The sequence below is a fragment of the Eleginops maclovinus genome, chromosome 11, assembly GCF_036324505.1.
Source record: "Eleginops maclovinus isolate JMC-PN-2008 ecotype Puerto Natales chromosome 11, JC_Emac_rtc_rv5, whole genome shotgun sequence".
Taxonomy (NCBI): domain Eukaryota; kingdom Metazoa; phylum Chordata; class Actinopteri; order Perciformes; family Eleginopidae; genus Eleginops; species Eleginops maclovinus.
In genome coordinates, this window is record NC_086359.1 from 24,505,266 (window position 1) to 24,520,564 (window position 15,299).

A 15,299-nucleotide genomic window follows, 5' to 3' on the forward strand; every position below is an offset into this window, starting at 1 on the left:
CAGTTTTTACCAACGATGTGTCATCATATACAATCAAGTAGTTTATAGAGAAGCATACAGAAGATAAGGAACTTAAAGAATGTCATACTAAAAAAATATGTGTTCTTATAATTCTGATTACACTACTTTCCCAGACACTCCTTTTAAAAATGAATATTTTAATTTCTGAATCTTTCCTCGCTCAGTGAACATGAAACAACACAATTAATTCCACCCAAAAAAACTCTGTGTTTTAATGTTGGTTCATAATTGTGTGTTCTATAAAGAATTTCATCAAAAACAAATTGGCTGTTAATAAATAAACTAATCCACTGTCCTCGCCCCTTCCTTAACACACACACACACACACACACACACACACACACACACACACACACACACACACACACACACACACACACACACACACACACACACACACACACACACACACATTAAGTGTACGTTTAAACCTCATGTTTTCTTGGAAAGCTTTTTTTACCTGCATATGAAAATAAATGATTTGACTTCATATGAAGATGATGGGGTAGAAAAGGCAAATCACAAAGCAGGGGGCGGGTCTACTTTTTACAGAGTCAGGTATGTAGGCGACATTAGCGCAGACCCCAGCCGCTCTGATGTGTGCTATCTGACCATTTATTCACTGAACAAAAAAGTCCCAGAAATAATTGACAGAATAATGATAATTACATTCAGTAACATGTTATGGAACGTTAAACTCAAGAGAACTCTGCATGTCATTGCTAAATGAAGACGTAACCCTGTATGTAACCTTACCTTTAGGTGATCTATGGTGCTTATTCTGGGTCCAAGTATTCAAGGTGTCTAACTCAGATTTTCTAAAAGGGTATCCCAGCCCCAGAATGCACAATAAAGGTGTACTCAATATCGAAGTTAGAAATGTTGAGGTTTCTGTAAAAGCTGCGGTCATGAAGTGATGTTTGGAAATGATGCAACAGACATTGCATCCTCAGGTCTAATCTCTACATCGCTTTCTTTGTAGTTGTCGTGGTCACCGTCGTAGAAGTCATCTAGCTTAGCAACATCTAGCTTAGCAACATCTAGCTTAGCCGCTATTAAGATTAACATTACAACATTCATATTACATTCATCTCCTGACTGGTTTTGTTATCATGTTTACAATTCATAACCTCATTCAAACACAATTCTAACTATTTCAAGGACACAATTCATACAGTGGAGTAACAAAAACCTAAATGTTAGCAGGCTTACATTATGCTAATTGTTGCTGACTCACCAGGTCAATGCTAATAGGAGGAGGAACAACGTCCACTCTTTCTCCCGAATGTCTTCCTTATCTCGACAGCTATCCTACAGTCACGCAGGCCTTGGAATGTGTCTCGTGCTAAATCAGTGAGGCGTTCAGGGAACATTAATAAAATCAATCAACAGCATCATAACCTGGGTTACAATGAGATTATCATCCTAACAAAAGGTAGAAAGGAAAGCCCTTGTATCAGATGGGAGGATCATATTACTCATGGCCGGTGGCAGGATTTGACCTACAGACATGTAAACATGAAACCCCCACCTCTCTCAGCATCTTTTTACAACTCTCCTGGTCCTATATTCTTAGCTGAGTTCTTTAGGTTTTTAAGAATGGAGAAGAGAAGTGATTTTGGAAGAAAAAAAAAAGGGATTATCTAAGCAAGCATACAGTGCGTGGAAGTAGAGGAAGGGAAGTTAGGCTGCAAGAAGCAGTCTCTTGTTGGTGTTTTGCGGCCTCTCGACAGATGGGTTCAGGAAGTTAGGGGAGGAGGTGGAGAAGTTGGAGGCCAATAAGGCTGGATTTCAGATAGCACGGGCTAAGTGGCCCAATAAGTCAGCCCCAGGTTTAGAGCAGGCAGCACAGCTCTCAGTTATTAGCAGTCAGTATGTCATCCATGTGCCTTTGAGAGAGAGATGTTTCTCAGTTCACTCAATCACAGGAAGCAGGTGAGAGCATGGTATAATCTTTCTGAGAAACAGAAACTCTGAAGAATAAAATAAATGGAAGAAATATTTGTGAAGCTTTTCTGGTCAGTGAAAGCAGACTGGCGTGAGTCTACCTCTGCCCTGAACAGTCTTCACTGCAAGGCTCTATTATTTTCAGAAGTTGGATAAATGTGTTTTTTAACAGCGCACTTAAAACCTGGCGGCAGTTAAACATAGGGAAATAAGTGACTGAGATAAACAGTTTATGGATTGTTTCGTGAAGTCTTTAAACTGTACCTGCTGTAATTTTTTTAAAGATTATTATCAGAAGTGATGAAATCTGATGAAAACATATCCGTGTGATAATGCATTGTACCCTTTTTGTTATATATTTTTTTTCACTTTTTGTTATTTGGGAAGTATTGTGGGCTAGTATTAGGCGTCATAAATGTCAACCACTAACATAAAAGCAAACTTTGACGAACCAGGCTGATTATGGGCTGTCGGTCGACTGTTGAAGACGCTCACGTCTGTCAGTCCAGCTTTAGTGACGTGTCTGGCACTGTCCGCACTTTTTGGACCCGGGCACAACCTCTGCGGCCGATTTGACATATTGAATCCACAGCAGCCTTTTGCCAAAAAAATCAATCTGATTGGCTGTTCAGCTGAAGCAGCCAGTGCAGAAACACATACTTTTTAAAAAGCAAGGGTTGATCATAAAAGCCTGCTTCAGAGTGAAGGACTGACTTCTCTGAAGTGAAGCTTCCTCCCCCGAAGTACTTTAACATTATGAGAAAAAACAATTATTTTCAATTTAGGACAAAGACTTCTGGGCTTAAATGAGAAGTGTGTTATAACACAGCTAAGCAAACGGCTTACGAGAAAATTCCAGCAATGGGATTTTGATTAATGAGAAACATTCGTTTTTGTATTGACCATTTAAAAGACTATTAAGATTGCCACTCAAGCGTTGAGCATTAATTAAAAGCCAGGCTTACATAAGCTTCCATGAAATTTAATGAGCATGGTAAAGTCTGAAGCAACGCAAGGAGCTTTGTAGAAAATGAGGTTGTAAAAGAAGTCCTGTAACAATGGTCATATTCTACTTTCCCTGCCAACAGAGTTTCCACTTCACTCAATTATGATCTTCTAGGTCTCCTTACAAAACGAAAAGCTATTTATTTTAAAGTTAAACTAAATATGACCAAATATTGCACTCGTTTTGGGCTTAAGGATATTTCAATGACAACTAACACTTCTCATTGCCCATAACCATTACCCCTTCTTCCAGAGAAGACCGTAGAGTGCAGTTGGTGGCTTCAACTTTTAAAACATATGAAAGTAACATTTGTAAACCATGTGAAAGGATTAAGACAGTTTGATTACAGCAGGTAAGGAACTTTAATGCTGCTCCTGGTCTTTATTGATGCTTCACCTGCAGGATGTTCGAAAAGACGGAAAGCGGCACGTTCACGGAGCTCCATGTGTTCACTCTTATCAACCTTTCAAAGGGCATCAGGTCCATCCAAGACAGCTGTTGCTCATCATGACTGCAATTCAAAGAAATACTTTGGCACAGACTCAAAACTACAAAACACTGGCTCAGGTGATACGAAGCAAAGTTTCTCCGGGACGAGCTGCTGCTGCTCGTGTCTAGCAGCTGATGTTCTGAAATATTCATGAACACTGAGTGAGTCCATGGATTTCACATGTTCGGTTTCTTCAGCTGAAGCACTCAAGACTTTAAATAACATAACATCCATAATGTGGAAAATCCAAGTTTAAAGGTTTAATATTCATTACCCATGCACTTGCGAGCAACAAGAAGACATCCAGAGCTTCATACGGCTCATCCCTCCTCTCCTCCGTGCTCCTATCAGCTCCTTATGAGACAGAGGGACATGTAGGTCCTTTCAGGGCGGCCTCAAGTTATATCAGCGTTATTGATCTGTTAACTTTGCATTCATCAATCACAAGGTTAGAGGAACAATCTAGATAACATCGGGACGTCTGGCCTCCCCCAGTGGGAGTGTGGCATTAAAACCTCTACGTCCTGAAGCCTCCTGCTTCTGCTGGCAGGACTCTGTCACATCCTATCAGAAGACACAGAAACAACAGGGAGATAACAGAATGATGAGTGGAGTTTTGGAAGTGGAAAAATGTTGCAGCTCAACTATGTTTTTAAAGAGGAGAGAAAATCAAGAAGTGTGTTCCTAATGCAGATCCCTGCTGTCAGGAGGCTTCACTGTTTCCTGTAACACTGTCAGGGTCCTCCACAAAAGGCCTCTGCCAGGGGCCTTCAGCTCAATCAGTGATAGCACTAATTGAAATATTATCTCTTGTGCTTCACACAAATGCCCAGGCAAGCCCCCGATAATTGCACACAGATTATTCCACAGACCATGTACTTGCTAACCACTAACTCTGCCATCTGTTCCAGAATTACAACATGCCGCTGCACTAGTTAAGCGCCCCCGGTAAACAACAACTCCCCAACTGTGTGATGTCCCCCTGCTATTAATGCATGAGTGAGAGCCAAGTCTCAGTGGCCTGCTCATCACAGTATCCATGTCAAGGATTTGGGCAGGTGATGGTGTGTGATTAATGTGGAAACCTGCAGCCTTCTCACCTGCATTATACATCTGTTCCCTCCCCTGATTTTATATTGGATGAAGAGAACGAATGGAAGATTCAGGAAGGTGTCTCAATAATTACAGGTTAGCTCTTTATAATACAGAAAATGGAATTCCCATATAATGGCAAGGTCATTCCAAGCAAGAGAACATGGAGGAAACAAAAGAGTAATTAGTCAGATAGGCAGACAGAAAGCAGTTTTTGTTCATCACAGCGTTCATATTGGAGATATCCTTCATTATTTATAATGTATTCATTTTGTTTCTTGATAAATAAACTATTATTTCCTCTAGACATTGATGTTATAGGGATAAGGGTTTTCGTTCAGATTTATTATATATCAATGAACATTCTCTCCTCAGAGTTGCACATTTTGTTACAGAACAAACAAATGAGAGAAAAGGAAGACGTTGAGTGAAATTAATTGATGCGTGTTCCAGAGAAGCTTCATATCTCAGTCAAAAATAATCTCTAAAATATGGGTGTTTTCATAAAATAGTGATAAGATTTAATCTTAAATGAACCCATATATACAGCCGCGGAAAAAATTAAGTGACCACTTCAGCATTATAATGTTCTCTTGTTGTTTATTCATAGGTATGTCATTGAGTTAAAACGTTTATTATTATTATTTTTATTGTATTCTATAAACTACTTACAATTTGTCTCAGTGTTGGAATCCAACAGACACTGAAATGGTTGCCATACATGTAGAGATAAAGATTTAAGAAAAATGTGGAGTAGGTCTCTTATTTTTTTTAGTCTCTTATTCAGTTTTAAGCTTTAACCTTGATGGTCTTTTTTTGATTATGCGATTAAAACACAGTGGCAAAAAAACGTCTAGCTTGCAGCAGCATTTCCTGTAACTGCTTCATGAAGAATGCTCCTAACAAACAGATTGTGAAATGCCTGGTAACTTATAAACTCTGAAATGTTAACCTCATCAACATCAGCTACAGTATGTATGTTCTGTACTCCAGCTGCTCTTAACTCTTAAAACATGCTGTACCTTTGAGTCTAAAGTCTAGTAATATCTGAAGATTTTAAAACTCTGAGTGCCTCATGGATCTCTTCTAAACAGCCTTTGGCTTACCTTCGGCCAAAAGGAAACACACACACACACAAACACAACTACACTGCATATATATATATATATATATATATATATATATATACATACACATAAATGTATACTCAGCAGCACTTCTATGAAGCTCCTTACATGAACAAAGAGTGCGGAGTGTGAGCGGAGAGTTTCCTCACACAGTGAATGGAGGCAGTCTGAAGTCACTCTGCCTGTTGCTTATTAATCAGCTCTCCCTGGCAAGGTCCCTGGCGGCCACCAAGTCACATGACCACTTCACCGGGACTTGGCAAATTATGTGGGGGAGGAAAGGCTTCTCAATAAAATGAGCCTTTATGTTTGTGCTACTGTGTGATGACGGTGCAGTATTTCATATCAAGGAATAGAGAAAGTGAAAACCAAGGACTTTCCTCACATTTACATCCCCTACACTAAAGCAGACCAAAACACATTCTGAACATTCTGCCCACAGATTTATGTTTTCTGTGTTTCTGCTTTTCAGGTATCAACCTTTCAGAGGATTCCTCTTGAAAAAAGTCTTTGAACCTGTCCTACCACCTATGAGCCTTCGGTCATGTGATGCATCACATTAGGAATGGTATGCAGTCACAGGAGGATGCAGCCAAAATGTGTTTTTTTCATTTCTTTCTCAGCATCTCCTGAGCTTTCTTGTTTTCCTTTCTGTCTGCGGAATCCCATTGCCTTACACAATGCAGCCTGTTGTTGAAAGCCTTCAGTGAAAATCCAGAGCTGCAAATTGATTGTTGACCCATTCTGAGTGTGAGTAAATCAATCAGGCTTCAATTAAACTCTTGCAACAAACTTTCTACCACCCACAAATGATTCATTTGTAATATGAACCTGTGAAACACACACCCACACACACATACACACAAAATTAAAACTGAATACAGAAATAAAATGCTACAGGGAAATTGCTTCTCAGGAATGAAATACTCAACCGGACAGAAATGAGGTCCCATCGGCGATGTGGCTTTCAGAGAACAGGTCCGTCTTTGTTTTCACGAAAAACACAAAGTGGCAATTACAAATCTAATGTAACAATTCTCAGTTACAGACACTTATCATTTCCTAATGTTTCTATTATCATTTAAATCACAGACCCTTTTATTTCCAACGTCATGATACATCCATGTTTTAGTTGAAGGAAAAACAATTACTAATGTAATGAAAGATGCTGAATCAACTAATCGATTAATCGACTAATTATTAAGCTGTAGAGCACTGGTTTAGAGAAAGGGTCGATAGAAGAAAACTTCTTGTTGACTGAAATACTTTTCAATATGTATACATGGGAGGTATAAGGCCATAGTGACACGAGAACTTGAAACTGTGGTGCTTCAATGTTTATTATAGAACAATAAAAAAGAATTAAAAATATAAACTCAGAATAGTCACAAGGAGATTTGTGGGATTTTAAATAGCTGCCTTTGGAGATTACACTTCACCCAAAATAGACAATTTGATGTGGATATCTACAACTGTACGCATGGAAGCGTATCTGTTCTGGGATGCAGAACGGTGATATATGTACAAAAAACTCTCTGTACTCTAACATTATATATATTTCAGGTGTCCTGATCCAAGTTCACAACAGACGCAGAGCCAACTTTCGGCAAATGTTACTCACCTGAGTTTCATACATCATTTGAGTTGGCTTTCACCAGTCCAACTAAACGTTCCATCACCAATAGGCTGATGTTTTCTGATTTATCGTCAGTGACGACAGGAGAAGAATCTCAAATCTGTCTTAAAGACCCCCTATTATGCAAATGCACTTTTTGATGTCTTTTATACATAACTATGTGTCCCCGGTGTGTAAGGAGACTCACAAAGTGTCAGGAAATACAACCCTCTCTCTTTTCCTCCTCGCCCACATCTCTAAAACTGGGGGTTCAAATGAGCTGATCCAGATTTACTGCCGATATGATGTCAAAACCAAAATGTGGTCTGGCTTTACATTGAACTCCTGGCAACGTCCCCCATATACAGTTGCTGAGCTGAATCCCCTCTCCAGCTGTGTATCTGTGTGTTCAGCAGGATGTCTGCAGGAGGGACTTAGAGTTGTTTATATAATACATATACTGTCTCTGTTCTAGTGGTAAACACTGAGAAGTGTTTCAGAAATAATGCTGGATGTGGTTTGGAACATAATATGGCGTTTAATCATGGGAGCGTTTAGCAGAGTATCTCTAAACTGAGCTGAGCTGCATGACGCTCCAAAGGGGCGTGGCCAGCAGCAGCTCCAAAGGCGCGTGGCCAGCAGCAGCTAGTTCATTTAAAGCTACAGTCACAGAATCAGCACTTCAGGAACAGGGCTGAAATAGAGGGGGATTGGGCATGCTACAATGGGGGATCTGTTTGGTATTTTGAGCAAAACACTTCACAGACAGGTTTTTTACAGAAATTGCCCAACAATATATTGTTCAAATATAGCATAATAGGAGACATTTAAGGGCGATAGCATCACTCAATTGTCTTACTCGAGTTAAATAGTTTCAACTGGCTGGCGAATGAAGCGAGATGTAAATGATTTAAATTCAGCAACACGAAACATAGTTCTTGCATCGTCATGAAAGCACGGTCAGTGAGTCTGTATGATTGAACAGAATGTTAAAATTTACAGCGAGTTCAGATATATCAGGTGTAAATGTATTTATTTGAGGTAAAAAAGCAATGGAGCTATAAGTCATGTGACAATATTCAAATTCACCCAATCAGTGCCACTGTGGCGCTGGGGGCAGAGTGCATAGGGACTTGGCTTGGGATTCGGAAGGTCACCAGTTCAAGTGTCGAAAGACCAAGACTTCCGAGGTGTCCCTTAGCAAGGCACCGCTCCCTACACTGCCCGCCATACACATGGCAGCCCACTGCTCCTCACACTAGGATGGGCCAAATGCAGAAAGTACAGTTCCCCTCTGGGGGACCAGTAAGGGTTCTTTGTTTCTTTCTGATGGAGGGACATGAGCTGCTAGCTTCATGGCTAACCAAACCTGTACAGGTGGTCTCCAGGAGCTGTTTATTCAACAACAGATAAGCTACACACACTGTAAACACACTGCTGTGTCTGTTACTGACTTTATACACACTCACATGCTCGCTCCCTCATTCTCTCTCTCCCTCACCGACCTGCCGTACACTTGGTTGGCTTGGTGTGGTTCTGTGGGCTGAAAGGAGATACTATGCGTGTGGTGTTGGCAGATTGGCAGTTTAATAAAATCCTAATTAATAACTCGCCGACACCCACCCCGTGCTTGCTCTCTCTATCTCTCTGTTTCTGTCTGTCTCGCTCCCTTCACTTGCCAGTGATAAACACTGCCTGCACAAGTTATTTTCTAAGTTTTATTCAGATCTTAAACACCATTTAAAAAAGATAATTTGGCCCAGTAGGAGCCCACCTACGCCTGGCGGACCACCGGGCTTGCAGAATACTCTTGGAAATCATGCTCATATCTCGTGATATAATTAACCATTACCACCATTTTTTTTCAAAGTTGTTTGGAAACTTCTTTAAACAATTCAGTTTAACTCTGTGAAAAAAACCTAAGACTAAGGGAATGATGATAGGATATGGGTTTAATGTGTCACAGGGGACCACATTTGCAATCACTCACCAACAATGCAGCTCGCTCTCTGCACCAATATTATTCATCACCAAATAATCATAGTCATTATATTATTTTTTTCTCTCCAAATGAGATTAAGCATTAATGTGATGGCTACCAATGGCTAAAAATGTGAAAGTGCTTACGTAGTTCAAGGACATAAGATGTTTTAAGTAAACCAGGAAGTTATTAACATTTTGAACATATTTACATGAGGATTAGTGCCACCTGCTGACAATAGCAGGATATGTTAGCCCTCCTGAATATTATGAAATATCATTTACAGGCCAAACTGAAAGTTTTCATACTTGGCATCAACACGCATTACATTTCCTTCCTTTACATTTTGCTTGTGACAGTGAGCATCCTGCAGGTCGCAGCTGTATGCAACAGATTCATGCGAGCATTTTAGCAGCATTCTGGGAGGAGAAGTAAATCACCGGCTAGAGTAAAGGTCGTTGAAGCAGGTTCAGGGAAAGTGCATCAAATAGATACATTCCAGTTCTTGGTGTTCAAATAAAAACATAAATCTCATTGTAGGTGTGTGGGGGGGAGCTCTCTCCAGCTGAGAGCATGGCATTCATATCTCTGTCCAATTAACATGATGTTCATTTATCTTGTTTTGATTTCACGCCACTGACACAGGTGGCGATGTCTAGTTGCCATTGTCGGCCATCTGCCCGCTCTGCCTGTACGTCCTGCTCAGAGGACTTATGTGGACTGAGCACCCGGAGACGGACAAAGACATTTCTTACAGTGAAAGCTCTGCTCTTTAGCCTGGAGATCCCCACTGAGCAGCTGTAGCCATGTGATAAGAAAAGAACACACTCTAGCCATCAACAATGATCTCAGAGTGTTTAACAAAAGGCTGCATACAACGAGCACACCATGGCTCCCGTACCAGTCCCCGTCTCCTCTGCTCTCTTAGCTGGTCATCCAATAACAGCTGTTGCTCCTGCTCCAAATTTTGATCTAGCCGAACATAATTCTTGTCTTTGGCTGAGACAGGCTTAGGGAGGAAGGACACAATACACAGGCCAGGGAGGGTCTGGGCCAAAAAAAACCACACAAGAGTGAGTGCTGCATCCTGGTAACACAGCCAGTCCTGTATTCTCCCAGCCACATACAGAGAGGGGGGGCACTCAGACAATGAGGCTGCCTCATTAGCAGTATTTATCTAAAGCTGGATTATTTCTCCAGAAAGCAAAACTCTTCTATCATTGATAGACAAAGAGCATGTGCTGCTTCTATCGGGGCAGTAGTGAATGTTTTTCAGGGGTTCTTGTGACTGCTTTTTCTTCCTGCAGAAAAACAGGACGCCCACTGATGTCAGTATGTCATCCCTTACTCCTCACATGTTGGAGTCTGGTCCTCCAGTTCTCATGAAAGGTGATCAACTGTTAGGGTTCTGAGAGCTACTTGAATATTTCCACCACGGACTGAAACAATACGACCAGCTACAGGAAAGCAGGAGGTACTGTTTGTTAGACTGCAAGAACTCTGCTGCCTTTTGCATACAACTGCATGTGTCAAACAGATGATATTGTAGAAGCAGAATGACCTTGACATATTCATGATTATTTTTGTTCAACTTATATAGGAAAACCACTGATAGCATGACACTACTGTAAGCAGAATTATGTTGAGTGTGTCCTGGAATAAAAAAAAGGTAAGAGAACATCAACACTAAACTAAATTGATCATCATTTTAGAAAAAAAAACTCCCACCTTGTATTGAGCTGACAGAACCCACAGCAACTTTAGCCTGCGGCTCTCCCCCCTGGAGGTGCATGAGAAGCGCTCCAGGCACCTGTTCCTGTCCACGTCCATTCAGAAGTACAGCGCCTCCTGCCACAGTGTAGACAGCTAGCAGGGATTCAGCCCCCGCTCCTCACTGTCTCTGTCCATCGTTCCGGATGTTTCTCTGCTCATGTAAACTTCCCTGCTCTCTACACTCACCCCCACCCCACCCCCGCTGTGCTGACCTGCACATCTGTACAGATACAAAATATCAATATGTCTTTTCTGTGCATTCATGATGTGCTTCCACTGGAGATGAAATCAGACAACGCCATGAGAGGAGCTAATATGAAAGCTACTCTCTATTTTAAAAATAGACCTTCAGTCATGTTGAAACTATGGTGACAGCATACTTGGCAGCTCAACCCATATTGTTAAAAAAAATGGTTTTGAAATAGATAACAGAAAAGGAGTCATAATTTATAAAAAAAAAAATTTAAAAAAAAAGGAAAAGTTAAGTTAGTGTCTGATGGCCGGTTCCATCAGAATAGATTTGAGTTCCAATGCTATAAAAATCACTAAACAGTTTGCACTGCACTCCTCAAACGTCTTGTCAGAATTTGTGTGAAATCTCTGAGCATTTCTGTCTCCTCAGCCAGCAAGTGGTAATGTTTGAATAATAATTGCAAACATTAAAGACTAAACATAATTAGGCTGGATTTTTAAAAATTCTGATTTAATGACATTCACTGAATTCAGACTTGATAAGAAAACTATGAAACACACCCTAACCATTACACAGCATGAATCATCTCACCTGTCAATTTGTATTCTGCCTATTTCCATTTGCTCTTAATTTTTTTCCGCTTAACATTAATCTATAGTTTGGCTTTGTCCTTATCTGTGCCCTATTCTGTTGCTGCAATAACCCAATTTCCACATGGGAAGGTTTAAACTTCATCTTATCTTATCTGCGATTCTGTGGGAGATCTGCTGAAACGAAATCTTCAGCAAAATGTTGGTTCCAACTGCAGAATGGATTTGACTCAGAATGGGGGGAAAGTGTGTATTGAATGTAGGCGTTTTAATTAGCTCAGCAATGTGATACTTGGCTGCCTGTTTCAGCAGGAACTCGTTTATTTTTCAACATGTCGTTTTCATTTCTTGCCTGCAAAATCATGGCTATATTAATTTGTTAAAATAAATGTTGATAGATGGTATTAACAGTGGCAGTCAGTGCTGATATTCATTAAGTAGGGGTTTAAACCACACTGAGTGAGTCACTATAATTCCATCTCTTTCTTGTCACTGACACATTTTAAAAAAAAAACATAATTAGGTTGAAAAGAGCAAAGAGTCTGTGGCCGAGTCTTTTTTCAGAGCTTTTTGTGCTAAAACTGTGTGCCAAATAACATCATCTCGGTGCAGCAGTGTGGGTTGTCGGTGGAAGCCTCATTCAAAGCTAGAGGTTTACATTACTATTTTTCAATATGCATCATTGTTTCACCTGCTGTCCTTTTCTCTACAGGAGTTTGCCTTGCCTCATTCTGGCAGGACTTTAGTTGTGGAAAGCAACATTTCTCTCCTCCCTAGGACACTTCAATAAAGAGCCACGCGGCTGCTGGCCAAATAATACAGAGATGTTTGAAGAGCTGATGAGGAAAAACGCCCCTGCCTCCTTCCCACATTCGTTATGTTTTCCACTTTATGGATGTGTCTATTCAGCCATGTATTTGTTGAACTTCAAGAGGCATTATCAAAGAACAAAGAGGATTCAAAAGCATTCCTCTTTTCTTTAGTCTCATTGCAATTACTGGGGATGGAGCCTGGAGGAATACAGGTAGGTACACACTGGCTGATTGGGGCTTATAAAAGGTACCGTTTTCAATGTCCTGAGGTGGCAGTTATGTGCATGTTTAAAGCGCACCTTGCCACAGTATTATTGGGTTGAATTTGTAAAGCAGGTGTAAACAAGGTCAGGAGATCTGACACGCTCCACTGCTCTGCCTTCCACAGCAAAGCCTGTCCGGAGTATACAGGGCTTAACTTGCATGACCTGACCAGCAGTCAATGTGGATTAAGAACTAATACTTGATCAATTTGGCAGCAAAGACCTCCCGTCCGCGCGCTTACCATGCGTCAGGAGGATCCGCGGGTAGCACGTGCCACAAGCACCAACACGATTGAATTCCAGGTTCATCAAAATCAAGAGCAGAGCGACTTAATGTCATGCATTGTGAAAATCAATATTTTTGATTATTTGTTTTCAGTTGCAAAAACGCACAGCCAAAGCAAGAAACACTGCTGAGAACACTGAAACTTTCAGAGACAGGGCTGCAGCCTGATATAACTGCTGTTAAAATACATTCACAACAACTTGGAGAGCCTACTTAGAGAGTCAAGCCATGGCACCAGGACAGAAACTGCGCTTCACTAATCGCTTAATTTAAGCCGAGGCTTACATGACAAGCATCTAGATGTCAAAGCACGCGCAGACTGTCCGGGAAACGCATGAAGGACTTAAAACACTGACAAACATTTCCAAACAGAGTCAGATCCAGCGATAACAAGTGCTCCAAGCAGGAGTACATCCATCACTTACCTTGCTCCATCAGCAGGACGGCCATCCCCAGCAGCACAGCCCAGTACAGAGGGTTCTTCATAGTCAGCGGTCTGATGTCTGTCTGCTGTGTGTTCCGATGTGGGAAAAATAGCCTGTGAGTCTGAAAATCCTGGAAGTGTTTTCCTTCAGCTCCCTGGTGCTCCTGTCTGACTGTAAAGCATCCACCAACGCAACGCAACAAAGTCCCTCCTTCAGCTCAGAGGCTATTGGAAGCGAGGCTTGGGGGAAAGCTAACTGCAAAGTAAAACAGTACTTCCGGTCATATGTTTCAAATCAAATAACTGTAGCACGCGAGCAACAATTGTACTTTTATTTTGAAGTAAAAAGCGATGTGCTTCCGTCGGGGAGCCGGGTGTGAGGAGCTAGCTTGAATTGGTTTTAGCGACGGCTTCTTTCGGAGGCTGTGTCCGCAGCCCGCGGGAGTTTCACTAGATCCTAAAGAACAGCGTGTTTATCGTCGCGTGGAGTTCATATTAACTCAGAACAACAAGTGAAGGACGTGTAGCTCACCAAAGAGCAAAGACAGTGTGACTATTCAAACAGCGGAGAGCAGCCTCACTTCATTACCTGAGTCCATGGTAACGTGCAACAAGCAGGGATTAACAGCTCCAAATCAAATAATTTAACCCTCCCGTTGTTTTGGGGTCAAATCTGAGCGATTTAGTACTTTCATCAATCATAAATATAGTGTTTTACATGTTATTGCTTAGAAGGCGTAATGATATCCTCCACAGAAGCCATTTGAACATACAGCTCTGGAAAAAAAATGAAGAGACCACTCCAAATGTTTCTTAAATCTTTATCTCTACATGTATGGCAGCCATTCCAGTGTAGGCCTATGTTGAATTCCAACACAGATAAATGTTGTCAGTAATTTATGAGAGTACTACAATACAATTTATTTAATTTTTTTAACACATGCCTAAAAATAGCAAAACCAGAGAAACTGATAATGATGAAGTGGTCTCTTAATTTTTTCCAGAGCTGTATTGCTGATCAGTACTTGATTGAATTTTCAACTTTGTAAAAAAATGACTGCCATAGGAAATTAATCGGTAACCCTAGATTATGTTCTTCCATCAGATAGGTGCACACACAATCGACAAAATGTTTATTTTGGAATATATTTTCAGTGTCTATTCTTTGTATTGTTTACAGCTTAAAAGGGTGTTAATCAAAATGTGTTAATGATTAATATTGTTTTGTGTTAATGCAAAAGGGATTAAAACATTTGATTGAGAACACCAAAGTAAGGGGGAGAAAAAAACACAACTGGAGGGTTAAAGCTGGATGGTGGGAATGTTTTTCTAGGTGTCATTGTTCAGACTTTCTCTCATTGTCGATGAGGATACTTTGATAGTTTTACACATGAACTTCTAACCCAGGCAATAGGCCAATAAACAGGGTAAAGGATCACAGGCCAGAGAGAGGCGTTAGTGTGGGTCAGTGTTTGCACCCGCTGATACCTGACTTTAAAAACTCATCCCACTTGCTGTTTTATTCAAAATCAGCAATCCGAAGTCAGCAGCTTCTTACAGTTTTTTACAGTTGCTAACACACTAAAATGACATGCATAGCACAATTATTTAAACTGACACACAGAGAGCAAAACCTATTCTCAAGTCTCCAAAACTCTAAACACATTTTCTGCTTTACA

General features: G+C 40.7%; 1 protein-coding gene across 1 annotated transcript in view; it reads right to left on the reverse strand.

Moving 5' to 3' along the window:
- The window catches only part of ntm (neurotrimin), a 422,694-nt gene extending 408,862 nt beyond the window's left edge, over nt 1-13,832 (reverse strand). Inside the window, exon 1 of the mRNA XM_063895884.1 lies at nt 13,622-13,832. Coding sequence (XP_063751954.1) covers nt 13,622-13,682 — 61 coding nt within the window. The 5' untranslated portion in view covers nt 13,683-13,832. The remainder of the gene's footprint in view (nt 1-13,621) is intronic.
- Nucleotides 13,833-15,299: the final 1,467 nt, after the last annotated feature.